Source organism: Scylla paramamosain, chromosome 5 (assembly GCF_035594125.1).
Source record: "Scylla paramamosain isolate STU-SP2022 chromosome 5, ASM3559412v1, whole genome shotgun sequence".
Classification (NCBI taxonomy): Eukaryota; Metazoa; Arthropoda; class Malacostraca; order Decapoda; family Portunidae; genus Scylla; species Scylla paramamosain.
In genome coordinates, this window is record NC_087155.1 from 22985056 (window position 1) to 23010055 (window position 25000).

General features: G+C 39.1%; 1 protein-coding gene across 3 annotated transcripts in view; it reads left to right on the plus strand.

Annotated features, from left to right (window-relative positions):
- The window catches only part of LOC135100677 (uncharacterized), a 52149-nt gene extending 32677 nt beyond the window's left edge, over nt 1–19472 (plus strand). For all 3 annotated transcript variants that reach the window (XM_064003823.1, XM_064003824.1, XM_064003822.1), the window contains 2 exons: nt 12119–12304; nt 16979–19472. In XM_064003823.1, coding sequence (XP_063859893.1) covers nt 12119–12304; nt 16979–17725 — 933 coding nt within the window. In that variant the 3' untranslated portion in view covers nt 17726–19472. The remainder of the gene's footprint in view (nt 1–12118; nt 12305–16978) is intronic.
- The last annotated feature ends 5528 nt before the right edge of the window (nt 19473–25000 follow it).

Below are 25000 nucleotides of genomic sequence, written 5' to 3' on the forward strand. Positions count from 1 at the left end.
CTCGAATCCCAACAACTTTCCAGTATATGTGTACCTGACTCAGTCATCACTGCTAATAATTGTGTCCATGAAAAGAAACTAGAAACGGACTGAAGGAACTGTAGGAAGACGATGGTTGTCTGAAAATCACTCGGGAAACATGAGTGATTTAATTCTTAATGATTTTCTACGATTCTTTTATGTGTTTTTTGTTTTTTTTTACCTGATAAATAACGGTATTAAATTGTTACTTTATTTAATTCATGGCTGGCTAGAAAGGATGCAGTGAGTGAGGTGAGGTGCCTTATACAGATTAATAATTTACTTTTTAAGTGAGTTTTTTACGATTTTTTTTACATCCAGATAAGTAACAACAGTGAATTGTTCCTTTATTTAACTGAGATAGAAAGGATGCGGTGAGTGAGGTGAGGCGGCGCGCTGTCAAACAGATGCAGGTGGACCTTGCATGCATTATTTCCCCGTCTGTCCAGCCGTCGCGGCAGTAAAAGTCAGGACAACGGTATGAACGGTATATAGTGCCTTTCTCTAAAGAAGGAACCGGTGTATCAAGGCGCGTGTTTATCTGAATCTGGACACCAGGTACTCCAGGCTGCAGACCAGTTTTTGCGGCACGAGGGCTGGAGTGTTCTGTCAAGACGTGTATCTATGCCTGTCATCTCCACTTAATTATTAGAGCACGTTGTGTTATTTTTTTTATTTTTTTTATTTGCCATTTGATAGAAGAAAGTTGTGAAAGTCTGCAACTCTCGAGCATAAAATTAAAACTCTAACTTCATGCTCCAATCATTTTCCATCATATTTTTCCACTTTTTTCAAGTTTTGTCGTTGTAGTATGACTTTTTTCTTTCTTTCCTAGCAATAACATGTAGCATTTTTCCAAAGTTTCAGTTTTCTTCTGGAGTTATTGGCAGTCATCACGTACGCCTTTATTACTGAAAAAAAAAAAAACTCATTCAGGTATCTTCAGTTAACCGCCAAAAGCATGCAAGCAAAGGATCATGCCACCTAATAATAATCAAAGTCTCTTGTAGCATTTTGTATCCTTCGTTGATTTTCACACGTGTTTGCTCAGTGACGACACACTCAAAACATCTCTCACGTACATACTCGTACCTCAGGACTGAACAAATGAGACAATGGTTCGAACCCGTGTGTCACTGACCGAAGCGTAATTTACGTATAGCGGCCAAGGACCACTACGTTAATGTGTGTGTGTGTGTGTGTGTGTGTGTGTGTGTGACAGATAAACCCAAAGGAATGGTTTTGTCCCACAGTGTTGGGGAATTCGAGTCTCACATTGCTGTGCGGGGGTGGCGTGGGCATTCCAAGATGCGGTTGTACTTCCATAATTGTGATAAATAGACATGTCACTGATAAATAATCTTGATAGTGGCGTGGGTTGCCTCTCGGTTGGCTGTGTGTTTAATACCAAAATTCTGATTATGATAATTCAGAAGAAATTAGGCAATGTGGAAAGAAAAAAAAAATAATAAGTGATCCACCGAATTATAGTCCCAAGTTAAGGATTAGCTTTTGTGGTCTGTTAGAATGTTTTGTTCGCGTCCATTAGCGAGAAAAAATAGTTCCTTACAACAGGGTTAAGTCCATGTGCATCGTGACAAAAAAAAAGTTCCTTTCACCGTCTCGTAAGCCCACGCCGCCTTACATAATCACGCTATCTTGTGTTTGTCCTCATTCCTTGTTCTCTGTCCCGCTCTTTGCTCCTTTTATCTTCTATCAAGTAATCCGCATCATCTTTTAAAGACAACAACCAAAACATCATTTTTAGATAAGCGAACTTAGCCCAACTTGATCTTACGTTCCCATTACAAGAGCTAGAATATCACAGGCCATTGCCACGTGTTACAGATCCTCAGGGTTTTTAGTACAGCGTCACCCCTCCCCTGGCCTGTTGACATCTCCGCATGTTTAGAGTTGACATACTAGCCTAATTCGGCAAGTGAAGAAAATAAAGACAAAGGACGCGTGGGAAAGGAGCGTCGAACATGATATTTAAGAGAGGCAGGATGCGATGTAGGACACTTTTCCTGTGATAGAAACTGTGTTGGGGGAGGGCACGTGCGACGAGTGTTGCTATGGGGGAGGGGGTCGCCGTGAGAGAGAGAGAGAGAGAGAGAGAGAGAGAGAGAGAGAGAGAGAGAGAGAGAGAGAGAGAGAGAGAGAGAGAGAGAGAGAAGGAGGGAGGTGATTTGTGCATCGAGAAGAGACGGGGGAAGGAATGGTGTGTGGGATGGCTATGGGGTCGAGGGGTGCGGGGGGAAGGGACTGGGACACTAGGAGGTGGTGGAAGGGTAGAGAGGGGCTAGGCTGGTGTTGCTAGGGCAGTGAGGAGCGTGACACAGCATTGGGTAAAGTAGTGGTGGGTCTGGAGGAAGTTTCCGTAGAGACCTACTGTGTCAACGCTGCGGCCGCCACGGGGGGACTCAGCCTCAGACTCTTGCATCATAGAACGCAGCAGCAGACAGAGCAGACTGGCTTTGTTATATTTGTACTGAAAAGCCAACACCATATCTTGACTGAAGAAAAATATAGTTCATTTTCGTGTCAGCTGTACTTAGGATATACGGAAAGAAACATGGAAACACAAAACACCACCAGGATAGAGAACGGCGAGCACTGGGGAGGAATGAGGCGGGGGTCGATGGAGGGGAGTGGGGAGCCGGAGAGTAAGGGTGGGAGGGGAGAGTGGAAGGGGGCGGTGTGGCAGGTGTCCGGGCCGTCTAGACACCGGAGCCCGCAGACAGAACACGCCAGACAGCGGCGGCGGCGGCGGCGGCGGCGGCGGGAGGCAAGGAGACAGGGGCAGGGGCTAGGGGGGATGGGAGGATGTCGGAGGGAAGGTGAGGGGGAGACAGCCAGCAAACTATTCCAGATTTATCGGTACAACAATACTAGAAACATATTGTTTCCACAGGAATCATTGCGTTAAAGGAAACTCAGTACATTAAAGAAATTAGCTTCTGGCACATAGTATTGATTATTGTTGATTTTCAACCGTAAAAAAAAAAAAACGTTACTCACGTAATATATATATATATATATATATATATATATATATATATATATATATATATATATATATATATATATATATATATATATATATATATATATATATATATATATATATGGAGACAACAGCAAGAGCTTAGTTCATGTCATGTATTCTACAGCACACACACACACACACACACACACACACACACACACACACACACATTTACATACATCGGGCGCGCGCACACACACACACACACACACACACACACACACACACACACACACACACACACATTAATTTCGAAATGTTAAACATTCACATACACAAATCGTCATCGTAAGGAATCTATTATTTTGAGCTTGCTGATATTCCTAGATGGTTAGTTAACGTCGGCGCTGGCGAGACGAGTCGTGTTAGTGTGTGCGTACGTGCGAGGGCGCGGCGCGGCAGTAGTCTGGTGGAGTGTCTGTGTGTGAGGTGCATGTGGCTGCTGCTGGTCCAGTAGGAGAGGAGCTACGAAGGGTGCGGCTGGCCAGACGTAAGATGTAAGACGGTGTCACTATCCTCATGACCCTGCAGTGCCGCTTGCAGCAGGACAGACAAGAAAGCGGCCAGGAGGGTGAGCAGACAGCGACGGGAGCTGCTGGCACCCACGGCGGCTATGGCGGTGGCCCAGCCAATAAAAAATGGCGGTGAGTGTGTGTGGGTCCGCCGCCGCGCGGCCGCACCACCACCACCACCACTACTCAGTCAGTCGCGCCGCCACGCTCAGTCGGGCTATACGGTTCGGTTTGCCTCACGTCATTGCCACTGCCACAGTATCCAGTCTACAGTTGTCAGCCCACCCGATGGTGGGAGGGCCAAGTGGTGTGGCGCTGCATCTTCACTGCCACCATCACCACAGTCCTGATTGCAGACTGTCCTGCCACCTCCTTAAGCAGCACACAGCCACCAGTGTGTCCAAGATCTGCTAGTGTCCCAGTGTGGCTGCCAAATAGCTCGCCACGGTGCCTCGACAACGCCTAGTATCCACCACCACCGTCATAACCACCACCGTCACCTCCACCACCACCACCGCCACCACATCTACCTTCGTCACCACCGCTGTCGTCGTCGCCTTGAATACAGCTTCCACTGCAACTACCGCCACCACAGCTCCTCTCACTGGCACTTCTACCTCAAGCTGTCTCGTCAGAAGATCCAACGTCGCTTCCAACGTCACTCCCGCAGCTAATCCACCAACACGACACACCAGCACAGCCGCCAAGATGTGGAACAGCGTCACCGAGTGCTGTCTCAAGATCGCCAACCACTTCTCGCGAAGGAAAAGTGTACGATTCCCACATTTTGTTGTTGTTGTCTAAATTTTCATAGGATTTATTAGGTTCCACAGGTTCTTGTAGGTCTAGGTCTATTTTCCTAACGCTGTCATTACCGTGTGTGTGTGTGTGTGTGTGTGTGTGTGTGTGTGTGTGTGTGTGTGTGTGTGTGTGTCAAGACCTGGAAATTATTGAGGAGCGAGCTTATGGGCGAAGGGAAGGAGTGGTTCTGGTGCGTCATTGTGTTTGGAAGGCAGTATTGTTTGTGATTGAGGCACACGTTGTTATTATCAGTGAGATCGTGCCCCTCTCCTCTGCCTCGTGAAACGGGGAGTCTCATCTTTGTGGCCAAGTCTGAATTTGGAAGTTTTTGTCCGTCATGACATTTTCATTTTTATAAGTGTGGGCGAATATATATATATATATATATATATATATATATATATATATATATATATATATATATATATATATATATATATATATATATATATATATATATATAATTATTGTACATGGCGTAGAGGATAATATATAATTAAATAATCAAAAACCAAAATGGAAAATGAAAACTGATAATGATGTCGAAATGTAGCTCCTCACAGGTGCACAGGTGAAGTTGCCTGGCAGGTCGGTTCACGAGAATAACTCAAGGTTGCTCAGTCCCCGCCCCTCCCCCACCCACCCCACCCTTCGCTGCCGCCAGCACTTGGCCCGGGCCTTCACCAGTATCACCTTTACCACCGAATGACCTGGACTCAGCTTGTGCTATTAACACAGGGGTTGTCGCGAGGAACCATTCTGCGCCAGTACTCCTATGAGCAGCCGCCAATGGCAGTACAGTGGACCGGCCCAGTCCCAAAGCTCTCACACACTCACACTCCCGTTATCTTAGGCGGTCTCACGCCCTATCATTTACTCATAGTCTGGGCCGTCACATTTCAAGGTTTCTTCTCTAGTGTTTACCGCCCGCATTTTTTTTTTTTTTTTTTTTTTTTTTTTTTTTGCGCTGTTCAAAAACTAGTGCAATGTATGGAGTAAAACAAGGTGCATATCTGTGTCAGTATGACAATTTTAAAAGACAATGTTGTGATACATTGGCCTTTGTCCCTTATGTTCCAAATTGGTATTAATAAGCTATCGTAAAGTTATAGTTATTTGGCTTCATAAGACTCTCTCTCTCTCTCTCTCTCTCTCTCTCTCTCTCTCTCTCTCTCTCTCTCTCTCTCTCTCTCTCTCTCTCTCTCTCTCTCCTCTCTCTCTCTCTCTCTCTCCTCTCTCTCTCTCTCCTCCTACTACTACTACTACTACTACTACTACTGTTGCTGCTCTTGTTGTTGTTGTTGTTGCCTCTGCTGCTGCTGCTGCTCTTGTTACTACTTTTTTTTTTTGTTACTGCTGCTGCTCTTGTTGTTGCTGTTGTTGTTATTGTTGTTGTTGTTGGTGGTGGTGGTGGTGGTGGTGCTGCTGCTGCTGGTGCTGCTGCTGCTGCTCCAATCATCCTCCCATCTTCAGCTGCGGAAGTAAAATGAATATAATTATCGTACTAGTGCGAACAGATGCCATGCCTTAAGGGATTAATACTTAATGCTTCAGGCACCAAGCGAAACTACACTGTGATTTTATACATTCCTGGAAAGCAAGAAAGTATACACACACACACACACGCACACACACTTTCCCTCCCATCTATCAATAAGTGGAATGTCTGTTTGCCTCTGTAGTTTACTGGAGACCACAGAACGTTCTTCCTGTGCTTGTGTACGTCAAGAACTCCTTGCTTTCGTTTGATATTACCTACTTGTATGTAATATACGCAAGTAGATATCATGAGCAATTTCAAAGTAGCTATTCGCATTTTTCCACCTCACCACTGAAGCCCGTCGCTCCACCCACCCACCCACCCACCCACGCACAACTGTTAACATCGGCTACGAGCCAGACAGCCTGACGGCAGGTCGCTGTTGGAACTTTTGATAAATGAGTTTGTTTACGTTCCAACCAGTGACATCATTAGTTGGCATTATTGTGTGACGTTGCATTTCTATGTATAGCACAGGCCCTCAGAAAGCTAACTCTCTCTCTCTCTCTCTCTCTCTCTCTCTCTCTCTCTCTCTCTCTCTCTCTCTCTCTCTCTCTCTCTCTCTCTCTCTCTCTCTCTCTCTCTCTCTCTCTCACACACACACACACACACACACACACACACACACACACACACACACACACACACACACACACACACACACACACACTTATTTTCCTTATCTGTTAATTTATTCTCTCATTTTAATCATTAATTGATTATTTCTTATTTACTTATTCATTTATCTATTTGTTAATTCATATATTTATTTTATTTGTGGAAAGAGCAGCAGATAAATAACAATAGTTTCCTCGATATCAAATAGTAAACAGTTGGTGGCTTTTGAGTAAACAAAGATAGCACAATATTGTAGACGCAAAACCCGTCATTATTACGAGCTATCATCTCCAGTGCACGCTGTCTCGTTCCAGTATTGTCATCTGCGAAGATCCAACAGGGTTAATTACGTTTGACAACTCCCAGAGATTTTAGACAGAGGTGGTTCAAATATGCAGCCCACAGGATCGACATAAACTGATACTTTACCAGAGGGCGTGAGGTGGATAAACAGCATGGCATGAAACTGGTCTAAAAATCATTGCTTAAAAAAGTATATAATAAATTTATTGTGTTTATCAAAATGCCTCGTACCTGTATTATTTGTTTCATTTGCTTTAATTCAACCAAAAATCTTTGTTTTCCTAAAGTTTTAAGATATTAAATGGAAAAAAAAAAAAATATTATATATATATATATATATATATATATATATATATATATATATATATATATATATATATATATATATATATATATATATATATATATATAAACACTAAAGCGTGTGTGGAGGGCGAGCGTGCGGGCCTGTTAGAAGAAAAAAATAAAATAAAATAAAATAAAATAAAATAAAATAAATAAAGGAGCGTAATATAAAATAGTGCGGGAACTATTGTACTATAACAACAAGGCTTAGGGGATGTTTTATCTAAATACAACTGACCACCCATAGATTAAGCGTAATTTGAGTGTCCAGCAACATGTAAATTTAAGTGCTGTCACTTTGAAAGTTAGGATTTACATGGATATTTATTTGGATCGGTTTAAGTTATCTCATATAGACTCGCTAAGGGCTACGATTATACAACTTAAGTTCTCGAGAATCTTATCCTGTTTTTTTTTTTTTTTTTTTTTTGTCTGGGCTGTCGATTAGCATTACGCATTTCACTGCAAAACAATTATTATTCATCATCCCGTTTTCACTTTTACTTCTAAATACATTATACTCGAATCATTTGTTTGTTTTCCATCGCGTACCTTCTTGGATTTCATCTTTGTATGCGCTGCAACACCATACACAATGCAGTTTTCCAGTGAAAACACGGGTGAAAAGAATGTTCCATTTACTTTTAAGATGAAAAATGAGGGGAAATTTGTCTAACACTACCAAACAGTGTTAACTGAAGATATACTATGTAAAAAACAAATGTCATTTAGAGAATGCCTTGTCTTTGTGGCATGCTAATGATTATGGATAGAAAGATTTTGAAAAAAAAAAAAAAAAAAAGTCTAAAGGTTAGCCATGCGAGGAAGTGGCCTGGGGATCGAACCCTTGACAAGACACATGAGGTACACGACTCGTAACTAATCGATCCACAACGGCCGTAGTGAAGTCTGTTTGACCTTGAGTGTCCCTCCACCAAAGTTATCTTTGCCACCTATGAATTTGCTTTATCCTATTCCTTATTCCCTGATAAAAAAAAAAAAAAGTAGATTTTTGCCAGCAGTGTGTGGAAAATTGTATTTCTCTTCAATAGATGCACTGGGAATTCGATTTTTTTTTTTACTTAGTTTCCGTATTTTTCGTCTTCTAAGCGTCTTGTATTTACTCAGTAAAAATTTTTACTCTTAAATTTTATATTGCATTGACTATCGGAACTCTTCAAAGCTGTTGTGACAGTGTATATCAATATTTAGACAGTATCTGTTTCTCCCTACTGTTCCCTAGTTCTTTCACTTATATACAGTATATAGACAACATAAATATTCTAACCACATCATAAGTATGACACTCGTGTTCATACATCTGATAGGAACGTTCTGTTTATCCCTCGGTCACACTCGGTGGTCTTAGGTAGGCGTGCCCATCATTTTAATATCCCACGAGTATTTCTTGTATTGATATTCTAGTATCAAGTGGTTTTCAGAGAACTACTTAGTTATTTCAGTTTCCATGTTCTTACACTTCATTCGCCTTCCACTTCCTTCAAAATAGTACGTTAATGAGAATATTTTTGTTTCTCACTTCTCTCATCCTTACACCTATGTGCCCCCACGTCATAGCAAGCTAGGTCTTCCTCCCCCTACCCCCCCCCCCCCACAATTCTTACTTTTACTACTTTCTTTCAGCTATATTTCTTTCAAACTGTGCATTACTTTGCAGTGTATGTACATGCACTATTCATGCATTTCATATATACTGAAGCTAAACTTTCACTCATTATGGAAAGTTTTATTTATTTATTTATTTATTTATTTTTTTTTTTTTTTTTTTTTTCCAGGAGAGTACAGTTGGAATATGTTTACCAGTCTATCAAAACTGTGCCTTAGTTTCAATCAGTATGACTTAAAAACACTTGAATCTTTATGAAGGAAGGTGTTATCTTACTGAAAAATTTTACATTTTCCACATTTACACATTTAGAAATATGAACCATCCTTTCCTATTTATCTAAAATTCCCACCATGTAATCAGTATATCAAGGACAATATATGCAGTTGAAAAATTACATAAAAAGGAAGGAAACTTCAGCTTCCTAAGACACATGCAGCATGTTTAGAGAAGAAAACATTTTGAAAAAGCCACGCCATTGACAAATTGCCAAAAACCAATACTATAACCATGTTCTTGAGATTGGGGGAGGGGAGTCAGGAATATGTAATAACAGCAAAATCTCAGTATGTAGCATATGAATAATTACTGGCAGGAAGTGGAGTGTTTAGCATACCAGTTATGTCAGTGTGATTCACAATACGAGATTTTTGGTGCATGCATACCTCGTCATGTATTTGTTTTATTATTTTTACCATTACATCACCATGTTCTTTTAAAACATAATACCAGGTCTGTGGTATGCATACTTTACCACATGATAAATTTGCATTACACAGATGGGTTCTGTACTAGACATTCAAATGACTCGTGGCCAGAATTTGCCAGGCATGAGTCTACTGCAGATGTACTTTTGCTGTATATTAGGTGGTATTGTTTTTCATAATTTTTTTTTCAATACGTTACAGTACAATGTAATTCACACTGGATTTCTGGCAAGTGTAATTGGCACTATGTCAAACAAACCCACAGCTGGCATAAGTTGTGTCAACCACATCCAGGCATGTCTCAGTATTTCATCAGTGAAGGCTTTTTCATTGGAGTATCTTTTACAGTACTGTTATGTTAGGATGGATGGTAATGCTTCCAGACTGAAGTAGTGTTCCAACAGGAAGGGCAGTGTTATCCCTGGTGAAAGCAGTCCTTTCATAATGAATGGAATGTAATATTTTGAGAGAGAGAGAGAGAGAGAGAGAGAGAGAGAGAGAGAGAGAGAGAGAGAGAGAGAATAGTTTATCAGAGAGGCAACATAATTTCCTAGAAGTAGAAGACCATCACTGAATGCAATACTGCATTTAGGTATTAGCAGCATCTTGTAAAGTGGACAAGGTGTTAAAGCTAAAGCAGAAAGTATATTTCATGGCCATCATTCATTTTGTTGGTTAGATTTAAAAAGTCCTATTTATGTATCACTTCCTTATTGAAACCCTGTAACAGCAAGTAAAGCTGTGTGCATTACCAGAAGGTTGTGGGACTCACTTCAGCAAGAAAAAATAAACAAAGCATGGGTCAGCAGTAAGATCTGGCAATTATTTTGCTTCACCCTCAAATTAGTGGCAAGGTAACTGCCCCATTGTGAATGATCTTGGCTTAAAGACATTGCACTTTATCTACAGTAAACATGAATGTAGGTTGTGAATGCACAAGAAAAGAATGTGAAATCTTACCATTTGTGGAAGAGTTGCTGTCTTCTAAATATGTAGTAATTTTATACTGTATTAACAGCATTGACTGCTGATTTGTGGATTCCCACAAAGTCTTTTGTGATTACTGTAGATGTAACCTGAGATGGTTTGATGGTTTGCTGGTTAGAATGGAGGAAGGTGAGATGATGGGAAAAGATGACAAAGTACACATGGAAACTATTGATAAATAAGTTTAGGTACATATGTAGTGAAATGTGTGCAAAAAAGAATTTGGAAAACAGTAAATATAAAAAAAATATATAAAAATAATAATTATAATAATAATAGTAATAATAATAATAATAATAATAATAATAATAATAATAATAATAATAATAATAATGGAAAGCCTGGCACATGGGTCAGATTTTTAGTTTCAAGGATAATATATATGCAGTTGAAAAATTACATAAAAGGGAGGAAAGTATATGCTGCATATACATATACATCCATAAAAGTTATCTGACATAACTCACTGAGAAGCTGTGTAAAATGTGAGAATATATAGAGTCGAAGGTTAAAAGTAGGGTGAAAACATTTCATAGGAAAAAAAAAGGCATGTGTTAAAGTGAATAGTGAAAGCTTCAGAATAGTTGGAGGAACGTGACAAGGATGTTTTGTTTCATGGTCTCAATTCAATTTGTTTCTGGATAGAGTTGCAAGAAATGAAAGCAAGAATTGGTAATGTTGAACTAGAACAGAAAAGGAAACTGAATACAACAATATTTACAAATTATGTTTTTGATTATTTTGTTGAAAGTATCACAAGGGGAAATTAATCTGCATAAATCTTTGTATTTGTCAATGGTATAAGATAAAGAAGACAGTATATGATAACATCTTAATACTAAGAGGAATGAATGTAGGCAGATCAGGTATAGCATGAAATGAAGGTCAAAGACCTAAGATTCAAGCAATGAAAGTTATTTTTTATTGTGAAGTGTTTGTGGTGTGGAAAGGATAGAGCAAAGAAAAAGTAAATGGAAGGATTAGTTTGTCAGTTAAAGATCAAAATTAACTCCTGGAGTAGTAGATATGGTCAAATCCATGTGATATGAGCAAGAAAATAAGATGACTGAGATAAACAGAGGTGGAATTACTGCTCTGGATTCAAAAGGAAGACTCCTTATAAAATAGGACAGAGTTGGAACACAAGGAGAGAGAGAGAGAGAGAGAGAGAGAGAGAGAGAGAGAGAGAGAGAGAGAGAGAGAGAGAGAGAGAGAGAGAGAGAGATATGGGTGGGAAATAGAGGGGAATAGGGCATGTATGCAAGAATGGAGTATACAAACAGGAATGAGGAGATTAATGCTGGGTTATCTCCTTGAGGGAGTTCTGAGGAACATGGCCCAATGTCAATTAAGTAAACTGTACTGTATGTTCTGGGGTAGCAGGAGAAATTTAAAATTTACTAGCTAGGCCAGTCATTTATTTAAAATATCTGTTGATGTTATTTGCCTTTAGCCAAAACAGATAAACTGAATTTGGCAAAAACTAGTGCAAAAGATAATGCACATGTCAAGCATGCAAACAAGTACATACATCATAAATGTAGCAACACACACACACACACAATTTGCAACAATGAACCCACAATAATGTTATTGTACATCTTGCAGGTTCTATACGTATGCGAGGGGATGAACAACAGCATGGGAGATGCCATGGCTGCTCATGCCCGGGACCGCAGCACCCGCTACCAGAGTGTACAGCAGGACACCACCTTAGGCTTCCCATACCAAGTTCAGAGACCTGATGGCGAGGAAAGATATCCTTCCAAGAAGCCACATCCTGCTCCAGACCAGGTGGGCAGTAAGAGATTGATAATCATGATTTCTTTTCCCCCCATAAAGGTTTGACTGAAAACAGATGTTTTCAAACAAGTGGTTGCTATATGTTAAGGCACATTAAAATTATAATTAATATTCATTCATTTGTAAGTAATTTACAAAAAAATAATAAAGGCCATATGAATCAATTTTTAGTGATTTTAATTAGAAATTGGTTCCCAGTCCAAAAGATTTATTTATTTTTATTTATTTTTTATTTTTTTTATTTTTATTTATTTTTTTTTATTTTATTTATTTATTTTTTTGTATAATACATAGGTAATATACATATGTTGTCTTATACATGCATTATATTACTTACTTTAAAAACAATATGGAATTGATGGAGCTATTCCATAATAATACACAACCATCTATGACTTGTGTATACTACAAATGATCAGTATATATATATATATATATATATATATTAAATACAACATATTCCCATCCCCTTTAAGATAGCCACTTTGCCTCCGGTACCCCTCTTTGTGCAGATATTAACTGGGCCAGTACATGTAGGTAATTATATTATCATACTGACAATTGGATCAAAGTGATGTAGTGACAATTTTGGTCATCTTTCTTATGTTAGTCTTGTGGCCAAGATGTAAAATATGCTCATGAATATAAATCTTGGGTTTCTGCCACCATCCTTTAAGAAGGATGTCAGTTTAGTATACAGACCTTTAAGATTTTATATTTCTTGAGTGACCAGTATTCAAGGGCTAGAGTTAGTGGACTAATATCCTGTTCATGATATTGCTTATCTTAAGCTGATCTAGCAAAAATTTATTTTGCAAATCTTTGGTAACCAGGGAGAATAGCTAACTCTATTACAGTAATATAAGTAGTTAAACAAGCATTCTTTACATCGTAATCTTTATGCCTCTACAAGAGGATGGGGGAATCTTTGCACCTAACACTGTATGAGGATCACTCACAATGTATAATAATATTACCATGTCATACACACCAGTGTGCTTCCTACTGAACTTTGTCACCACCCCTTCTTTGCAGCCTACAAACTTACAGTATGTTTATGAACCACAGTTGCTCAGCTTTCTCTCTCTCTCTCTCTCTCTCTCTCTCTCTCTCTCTCTCTCTCTCTCTCTCTCTCTCTCTCTCTCTCTCTCTCTCTCTCTCTCTCTCTCTCTCTCTCTCTCTCTCTCTCTGATAAAACAAGTGCCTGCATTTTTCAAAGTTTTGTTCTTTTAGAAGCCACAGATAATTAGGAAGGAATCCCTTCATGAAGCATTAGTAAAAAGCAGACTAATATTTGAGTCATATGCTGATAGGAAGACGATAGCCAATAGCCAAATACCAGTTACTCATTAAAAATGTCTTTGTTAGATGCACCACTTTTGTGACAATTGGAATCATAACTTCTTACTTTTAAATTCACGATTTGCAGTTTCAGTGATCTCTTCTATACAACCAAGAATGAAATCAACCTAGTCTGGTCTGAAGTGGTGCTTTGTAGAAAATTTTATTTCTATTGTGTGTGTTTTCATGGTAATTTTCCTTAACTGTTATGATTGATTTGAACATGTGAGTAGAATTGTGGTAGTGATGAAACACAGGATATAGTAGAACTTTGTTTCTCTAATGTTTTGGGAACTCTGTTCCTCAGAGAGTACAGACAAAGAGGAGGAGTGATGGTTTGTATACACACTTCCAGCAGATCAGACTGTAAGTCTGTCCGGGGAAGCTGCCACTGATTAGTCAGTGTGTTGTGTGTTGCTTCATCCAGAGGTGTTCCTAGATTGGCCCATGCTGACTGTGCTGCTCTGAAGACTAGGATGCTCATAGTGCTGACCAGGTTCATGAATCCTTCTCTGTGGTGTTCATGTTCTCCTTCACTATGTATGGAGCTTCTACTATTCTTCTTTGCCTTCTTTCCAATCCTGTGTGTAGGGCATCCATGCCTGTCCTGTCTAGGTGTCCATGCTTATCCCCATGGACAACCAGAGAGTGTGTCACTTGTCCTGTGGTTGTGAAGGTCACTTTTATGTTGATAAACTTTTTTTTAATATTTCATGGCCTGTTTCACCTGTTGTGCAGCCAGAACAGGGAATTTTAGAAACTACACTGTCTGTTGAGTTTCTCTCTCTCTCTCTCTCTCTCTCTCTCTCTCTCTCTCTCTCTCTCTCTCTCTCTCTCTCTCTCTCTCTCTCTCTCTCTCTCTCTCTCTCTCTCTCCTTTCTTTGTTTTTACTATGTGATGTTTTAGCCATAATTCCAGTGGACACAGACATGGAAAATAAGCAGGGGATGCCCAACAGTGTCAACTAGCATATACAATTTACACTGGAACAGGAAGAGAACAACAGAATCCCCTTTTTGGACACAAAAAGTTAACAAGTCTGCCAAATTTTCAGTGTACAGAAAGCCGACAAATAAAGACGATTTTGTGTACCATCTATCTTGCCACAGTGAAAAAGTCAAGTCGGGGGATGTCATCCATGCTTTAAGAATACATAGTGCTGAATTTTTTACATAAGAGTTAAACTATATTAATGATGCTTTTAAGAAATTAAAATATCCTAATATATTCAAAAGGAAGGCCAGAAACATTTTTGAGAGAACCAATAATCCCCATATCAAAAATAAAAATGAGTAACTATTTAATAGTGCCTTACTCTAAGAAAACAGAGACTGGTTACCACATTTTTATGCAAAATAGGCATAAAAGTGACATGCATCTGGGATAAAGATAGATGATATACACTAAACCGAAAAAAAAAGCACATGCTCAATAAAAATTGTAGTTTATGAAATTCCCTGTTCAGGCTGCACAACAGCATACTGTATGGCTGCACAACAGCATATATTGGTGAAACAGGCTGTACAATATTGAAAAGTTTATGAACATAAAAGTGACCTTTGCCACCACAGGGGACACAACTTTGGTTCTCCATGCAGATAAGCATAGACGCCTTCCAGACTGGACACAGAACTACACACAGGATTGGAAAAAAAGGCAAAGAAGAACAGTAAAAGCTGTATATAATATATATATATATATATATATATATATATATATATATATATAGCAAAGGAGAAGGTGAACAACCACAGAGGATTCATGAACCTGGCAATGCTACAAGCATCCTAGTCATCAGGACAGCATGGTCATGTGGCTCAGCACAGCCCAATCAAGGAACACCTCTGGATGAGCTGGGAGGATAAGTGACCTGACCTCTCCAAACACCCTACTCTCTCTGATCTGCTGGAAGTTTATATAAACTGTTGCCCCTCGCCTTTGTACTCTCTGAGGACAGACAGTTGCCAAAACATTACAGAAGTAAAATTCTCTTGCTATATCCATCCTCAGTTCTAGCATGTGGCAAGTCAAAGTGCTAGCCATCAAGCAGATCAGGTAAAGGTTCAACAAAGTTACAATCAATATTCATATCAGTACAATGTATATAACATCAATTGACCACACAACTATCAAACACACTTGCTGTGACAAGGAAAGTAACAAAGTGCATAAGAAGAGTTAGCTCAAACACCAGTCAAAATGCTTGCCACTGACTGTCTTCACAGACACAGCAGAAAAAGACATCCTGGAGTTGCTAGCTGATGATAATCGAAAACTAGATGACCAGAAAGAAATTGGCTGTTTGTCAGTCAGTCAATCACTCAGTTTCTTGCTGAGACAGTAACAGTGAATTCACTTAGATTGCACTGCATAATTTTGAGGAGAAAACTGCTGGCAATGACACACACTTATAGTAATGTGAAGTTTATAGACATTCTGTTTTTCCACCATTGATATCTGCCCACAATTAAATTTCATACCCTAGCTAAATGAAGCCTCAGAATGCAAATGTGCCTAGAACACTTTTGACTTTGAATAACCTATACTTTCACCTCTAGCAGTCTCTGCAGAAACTCATGTTATACTCTGTATGCGATACTATTTGCCCGAGTTACAGGGAGTTATAGGGAATTATTGTTCCAGTTGAGCAAAGGCATGAGCAAAGGCACAAACTGTGTCTTCATTTATAAGATTCTGGTGTCCCAAAGTGATTGGCAAGAAGAGGTGTGAATCTCCTAAAATAGCTAAAACAGCAGAAATACCAGATCACTCAAGTTGATAGCAGCAGATGTGCATTCATATTACCAGTTCTGTGAACACTGAGGATGCAAGTGCATTTAGTAGCAAGTATGGTGATGGATACCTATGAACAATGATAACTTAAACATACCCAGATGGTGAGTAACCAAGATAAATCTTACACTCTTGCTTGTGTAGGTTTCTCTTTTGTAAGGAATCACAAATTTTCCCCATACACCATACCAGACCAGTCTAGCTGTTAACTTCTTGGTCAGCTGGATTTGATTGATCACTGAGGAAATGCAAATCATAAACTGGGAAGAACATGAACATATATAAACACAATATGTAGGTGTTACTTCTACAAGAAGTTTATGAAAATTGTAATCACAGTGAATACTTTCATACTACTGCCTCAAAGATAATATGTTTATTACAATTAGTTACTTTCAATGCTGACTCATTTTATCATTTTATATATATATATATATATATATATATATATATATATATATATATATATATATATATATATATATATATATATATATATTTGCATTACTCATATATTAAATTCTTTTGCAGGAGATACTAAGGGAGTACATCAAGCCACCTGCCAACAAAACCCTGTCTGATGTAAATGTAAATGGACCTCACCATTCGTGTTCTGTTGGAGGATTCCCTACGCAGCCTGAGTGTGGGCTTGGACACAGTGGAATACACTCCTATCGTTACTCAGCTCCATTAGATGCGCAGTCTCCTCACTCTGCAGTGTCAGGATCATCATCATCATCATCATCGTCGTCGTCGTCGTCGTCATCACTTCAAACCTGGGGAGGTAGAGATGAGGGCCAGACTTCTAGGAGTAGTCGAAATCCACTAGTGCGCAACTGTCTCGCTCCATTCACTTCGGGCAGATTTGACAGATCTCCACAAACGTTCCATCACGAGTCAAATCGACGAAGAAACAGACACCAAGGACACTTGGGAACAAATTCCCCATCTCCTTCACATGACCAAAATATTCCCATACCTTACTGTCCAACCACCAATACTTTAGCGGAAATTACTATGTTGTCAGTACCGTGTGGGCCCTCAACTCACAGTCCCAGTCATCAAGGAGGACCAAGTGAATCCCAAGGTATTAATGTGGGGAGTTTGGGAGTGCAGGGGGATCTCTCACACCCATTTGGACAGTCTTCTGAGTTACCCTGTAGTCCACCAGCAGAGCCTCAACATCCGCCCTTATATAGTGACGTGATAGAAAATAACAGCTTATATCGAAGTGCTAGTAGACCCTCAGAACAAAGGACAAAGAGTGGGAAAATATGACCAACAAGTCTTTTCCTTAGTCTTTCAAGCATACTTTATTATATCACTTAAGATGTACTTGTTGTAATGAAAGTTGTTATGTCCTTCGGGATGTGATAGTGAGAATACAGCGCTGAAGCCAGCAGATGTCATGGTGCTCAGTGATGGTGGGCTAGTTTTAAAGCTCACTCCTGTGCATGACCAACTGCCAGCATGCATGTGCACGAGTGTGTAAGGGCAGTAATGTTTGCTCTTTTATATGCACATTAAGGTGCATGTAGGTAGGGCAGGGATGTATGCCATTGGCCCCACCAGTGGTGGGACTGATGCACACAAGGACCAGAGCAGTTGGGACCAGCTGCTGTTGCAATGGATGAAGGAATCACCAGTGCCTGGGGTCCCAAGGACCAGTGCTATGGTGTCTGGCAGCAGTGCAGCTATGCTACACACTGCTATGCACTGCTTGCGGTCACCAATTATGGCTCACACAGTGTATTGTAAGAGTGCTGCAGCATTTCCAGGGCCAAGTCCCATATGTGATAGGCCTTCTTTCTTAATCTCACAAGACAGGTGATGGAGTGTGGTGCATGGCAATGGCTGTGGGAGTGTGGCTGGGCAACCTGTAAATGTACAGATAAGGTGGCTCATAACTATACATACTGTAATTTGTATTCCTGGTAAATCCAAAGGTGAATATTGATTGTAACCAGTGTTACTGTTTCAAAATGCTTTTCCTGCAGTTAGGTGGGGTGAGACAGGTTGAAGAGGTGGTAGCATGAATGTGGCGACAGCTCTGTCGCTACAGATCCATGTTCCTTCCTTTTATAATATACTGTACTGTCTGAATACTGGTTGATCTGGTTATGAACACTTGAAATAATTTCATGTCAATAAAAAATTTCATAACATTCTGGTAGTGCACCAATCATTCACTGGAATGGAATATCTACCTATTATTTATTTATTATTTTTCACTGTACTAACATCTGTACAAACTGTTAATGAAAACACACACACACACACACACACACACACACACACACACACACACACACACACACACACACACACACACACACACACACACACACACACACACAGAGTTCACCAGCTCAGTGTTAACATCCTGGGCAGGCTGAGTTTTCACTTCATGCTGAAGGTGCTAAGGGTTTTCACTGATGAGTGTACAATTACTGTCCTCCTTGAGCAAGAGGATAGGATGTGTGTTGTGTGAAAAATCACAATTTAACCCAAAGAATGGACTGTATGAGCTCTAAGCTCTCACCTGAAGGATAAACAGCTGGTAATTACAGTCAAGCATGGGATAATTTAGACCATGGCTGAACAACACACACAAACATGCACTTTATATCCCCATGCATTTTTACATAGAAATTTACCATTCTACACATTAGACATAACACATTAGTACACACACATCTACCCCTGCGCATTCATGATTTGTGTGTGTGTGTGCACATATTTACTACAACACTTACACTTACACTTACACACTTACACTTACACTTACACACACATATGCACACACACAAAACTTTACTGAAAAAGAGTACTTACAGACAGGAAAATATGATTTTTGTTTATAAATCCTGTTTACTATATCAGGGAAATCAATCATGACTCAATTCCTGTAAACAAACCTTTATAAACACAAATACATATTAACTAAACCTCTATAAACACACACACACACACACACACACACACACACACACACACACACACACACACACACACACACACACACGTTTATTTAACAGGAAGCTCCACCAAGTCCTTTGCTGTACAGGATTGAATAAATTAATTTCATCAGGATTATGTGCACACAATAATAAGTTGACTACATTATTTTCTCTTGAGCCACAAAGTGGGTAAAAGTATGTTACAAGTTACAATATCTAGAGTACTGAGATCCTTATGAAAAGGAAACTACAGAAGCTGAAAAGATGGGATGGTAAATTTTGTTGACAATTATTTAATAATAAATTATAATTCATACTAAAAGTACAGTGAATCTCCAAAGTACCAGGCTGTCTGACTTTTTTTTCTTTGTTTTTTTGGTGGTGGTGGTGGTGGTGGTGGTAATGGTTGAAAAGAGGAACATCATGTAATACCAGGATGAATCTGCAAAGCAAAGAATTTTCTAGCAAGTCTGAACTCAATAATGGACTATGGATAAGAAACAAAGGACAAGATGATGTGTGCAAGTATTTTTTCTTTTCCCTCATATGTGTAACATGGAAGCCTTTTACTTTGTGAACAACAGTGTATGGATATAAACCACTATGTAAACAATCAACAGAAAACACTATGTAAACAATCAAAAGACAAAACAGGAAAAATAATATCAAGAACAAATTCAAAAAAGCCTACTTAAAGTTCACCAGTATAGAGATGCACTGCAACTGTTTAAGGTGAGCAACTGCAGTGCAGAAGATCCTATGACAGAAGCATGAATGAGAAAGCCAAAGTCACCTGACCCTTAAGTAGGTAGTATGTGTGTGATGTAGCAGCGTGTATACCAGAGTTAAGAATACGAGACAAGAAATTCTAAAAGTGAGTCAATGATGAAAGTTGGAGAGTAGAAGTGTACAAAGGAGACTGGTTTGGTTATGCAAGTCATGCAGTTAATGGTCGTTATTGAATTACTGAATATGCTAAACTGTGATTATGTAAAAAAAATAATCTTGATGATGAGACCAGAGAGCATGGTGTTACACTTTGAAATGCATTCCAATAACTAATTTCACCAATGTAAAGATTACTGTACCTTAGTCTGATGCTAAGCAGATTCACTGTATTTTTCTTTTAATTTAATTCTATTTATTTACTTTTCTTTCTTTTTCTTTTTTTTTTTTTACTTTGATTATGTTTAAAGGAGAACAAGGAACAGGTAAGCAAATTACTCATGCATAACAAAGTGGTGAGACTTGTGATTAAACAAAACAGGAATCCAGGTGGTATACTTATCATTACTGTAATGGGAAATTCACAATTTCACAACCTAATGGGTAAAATCTGATTAATGAAATATTTTAACTGTAAAAAAAAAAAATTATATAAAAAGTTGCGTAAGTAAATAATACCAACAAAACCACATTTGTGAGTGAATGAGAAATATGCAAAAGCAGCTATGATAGCCTTATGATCAAACAGTCAATGCAATTAAGAAAACTGACTCTAACTTCAGAATGAAGTGCAGTTAAAGACAATAACAGCAACTATGCCATTAAAGATATTTAAGATTGTACATTATCAAGCTAGATGTGAAAAGTAACAACTGCATTATTATAAAAAAAAAAAAAAAGTAACCAAAACATACTAAAAATCTGTGTTGTATATTGAAAAATAAATTATTGTAAAATAAAAACTGACACTACTGACGTCACTATATAATAATTATGTATATTACACGTATGGATGAAAAATGTCACTTCTGAATGTATGCAAAATGGAATTGAATGAAGCTTAGATTTCAAGCGATCTCAATCCTGTACAGCACAAATAATGATGCATTAAAATCTAGCTGGGAAAATTAGATGACATTTAAAGACAGAAGTATTTTGCCAGATAGTACCTACTGTCAACATCCAAATGAAAACACGTCTTACTCATTGCAGAGAGCCCAGCCACACCATTCATCAATGTCTTCTCCTGTCTTCTCCTTAGTTCACTTCTCAAGGGTTGAAGATTAGGTTGGCCATGTTTCCATGATTCTATGCCACTCCTGATTGGTGTAGTACTCTTGTGTCTGATCTGGTGTCACTTATATCATCTAATGTGATTTGTACAAAGTACAATACTACTTGTATGAAATACATTAAGGTACAAGTGTCATTAGTATTAGATACATTCCAGGTAAAATGTCACTTGTGCCAGGTACACCAAAGGTAGTTTCTATAGTGCCAGGTACATCCCAGGTAGTTTAATTTGTGCCAGGTATATCCCAGGGAAAGTGCCACTTGTTCTGATACATCACTGGTACATACTACATGTGCAAGGTACAGAACTATTTTAATCTAGTACAGTGCCATTTGTGTACAGCACAGTGCCATCCATGTGTTCCCTGGATCAGGCAGTGTAGCCCCAACCTGTTTCACTCTTCAACATAGCTATTGTCAGGCTCTCACTCTGTTCCATGCCAAAATATAAATTTGGACATAATTCTCCATAGTAACAACTGGAACTTCTTTATGTTCTGCCAAAAACTGAGAGCAACATGGTGAGGTTTGTTTTGTTAATTTAACTATAAAGGCCTTTTTAATATGTTACATTTTACAGAACATTATGGAATACTGATAAACCCAACTTCACTATTGTTACAGGTGTTTATATATATATATATATATATATATATATATATATATATATATATATATATATATATATATATATATATATATATATATATATATATATTACAACACTGAATTTTATCATTCCCAAAATATTTTATAATAAACAGCAGCTCCATTAAGATGAAAGTATTTCCAAGATCTTTTACTGCATTACTTGTCTGAAGATACTGGACATAAGTGTTGGAAAATGTATACAGAGTAATACTGAAATTAAATGCAATTAAGAACTTGTTTTGTGTAGCATTGCCTTATTTATTTGTTCACTACATACAGAAACTCCAACACTTCCAAAAGTGTGACATTTACAGTACATATACTGCATCTGGTCCTCCTCCACCACTCCAGTCTGAGGGCCTGAAGGTGTGTCCTTCAGTTTCACACAAGAGAATCACATGCAACAAACAGCACCCAAGTGGACAGTATTAAAGCTGATTCATGATATTCAGTTAATTAAATGTCCTTAATCTGCACTTTCAATAAACATGTATGTGAACTGTTTACATTTTTAAGCCAAAATATTTCTCATAAAATGCAATGAAAATGGCCTTCTACAGAAGATACATACCATACAAAAACAAAGTTAATGTTTGTATTACAATCAAATACAAAATTCCAAAAACATAGTGTACAATAACTGGTAAGAGGAAAGTGCCCATTAAACTTTGGGAATAGTGACACCTTTTTCCAAAGATTTCCTTCTGGTGATCAAATGGCAGCACTGTGCTAGGAGTGTTAGTTTTGTATCCTGGCATTTCATGCGGATGAATACTAACAGACATGGATTTATAAATAACAAAATTTTTGTAACAGAAAAGTAAATTCCATAAATAATGAAAATAAACAATCTTTTTTTCATTTTGCTTCTATCCAGTAAATAATCACAGCAAATATATGTATGCAAGTCTTGATACAACAATCATACGAGTAATTCCAGATCATCACCTTAGTGAACAGTGTCACTTTGAGGTCAAAATCATCTCAACAATAGTTTCAAATACAGTAAAATCCCTCTCATCCGGCATTCGAGTTTCCGGCAGCTTCAAGTATCCGGCACATTTTTCCCCGAGCCTTAAAATCAATAAAAAATCAATGTGTACTCATAAAATTGATTAAAATTCCCGCGTGAGGCATACTTTGTCCCCTCACCACCAGAGCACACTGCTTCGTGCCACCTGCGGCCCAGTGCACTGTGATTACTCAGTGACTCAGTCCCACATGTGTACTGTTTATCGCCTGACGCCTTCATCATGCCTAAAGTTGTAGAAAAGAGGAAGCGTGTTGTGCTTACACTTAAGCAGCTGATCAGATCAGCTGATCTTTGTTATGGTAAGATGCGTGAGTGTAGGATGGTGATTGTGGACATAATTTCACTTCTATTCAAGTATCCGGCAATATTCAAGTATCCGGCATGTCGGCGGTCCCGTTGATGCTGGATAAGAGGGATTTTACTGTATATATATATATATATATATATATATATATATATATATATATATATATATATATATATATATATATATATATACTGTATTTCCCGCCATATAAGGTTCACCGGAGTATGAGACACACCTCTAATTTGGCAGGGGATATTTAGAAAAAATAAAATAAGCCCCACTTTTCCCTGAACTTCATATCCTGCCCCTCAATCAGGCTTTGGCCCAAGTTGCAGTTCAAACCAACACAGAAGAGCAGAAAATATCATATCAGTTTATCAGTGATCATAACTGTCACTGAACAATTATGACTATGATACTACCTTATGTTGCTTTCTGCCTTTTTGTTTTCAAGATGTTCCACACTATTGGCTGAAGAGTTACAGTGCTCCTACCCCAAGCCAGTGTCGACTTGGTCTTGGTCTTGATGTTGTGGAGCTGCAATGATCCTAGGGGGATCACATGAGCCCTGGCGGAGACCTATTAGGGTATCACAGGTGTGGTAGTTGTCCTGTCTTCTTTAGGAAGGCACAGGTGAGGCGAATGATGGAGAGTTGTTTGGAGGGGATGATGCCTGCTGCCACCAATAGGGTAGGCAAGTCAAAGGTGGTGATGCCAAGAGCTTGGAATTGTGATCTAAGGATGAACTGATGGGAGTGGAAGCGCAGGCACTGCAGCAAGAAGTGTTCTATGGTCTTGGGGATGGAGAAGCACCAGAGGTAGTGTGGATCTGGGGAGAGGTTGAGGCAGTGTGGGTGAGGGTTGAGAGTTGTGTGACCAATGCAGAGGCAGGTGAAGACAACATCTAAGTCAAAGGACTTCTTCTGTGTCCACAATGTGGAATCATTGCAGTATTGGCCCATGGATGTGATGCGGTGGGCACTGCTGAGGATTCTGCCCCTGGCGGAGAGGAAGGTTCGGGATATGATGCATTTAGCAATTCAGAACAGGAGAGGGTGGAGGTAATGTTTATATTGGTGAGGGTCATCTTGGCAGCAGTGTCTACAATTTCGTTGCCATGATTGCTGGAGTGTGATGGCACCCATTGAAATTTGATGTTCCTACCTTCATTAGTGAGGCACAAGGTCTGCTGGGTGTTGTGAACAACTGCTGTAGAGGAGAGTAGGTGGCTGGACAGGAGGAGGTGGAAAGAGGAGAGGGAGTTGGAGTAGATTAGAGCACTACCCTCAGTGTAGGTGTCAATGTATATTATGGCTTGATGGATAGCATAGAGCTCTGCAGTGGTGACATAAGTCTGTTGTGGGAGTCTCCAGGTCTGACAGGTTGAGGTGTTAATTAAGATGTATAGTGTGGCTGATATAGAGGGTGGTAAGTCTGATTTAGAACCAATGTAAATCTTGAGGTGATGGTGGTAGGGGGGATCTGTCTATTTCTTGGAACAGGTTGAGTGCTTGGGAGGGAGGCCAGGGATGTGGAGGTGGAGGATATGTCTCACCAGGAGGGTACAGAGGAGTGAGGTCTGG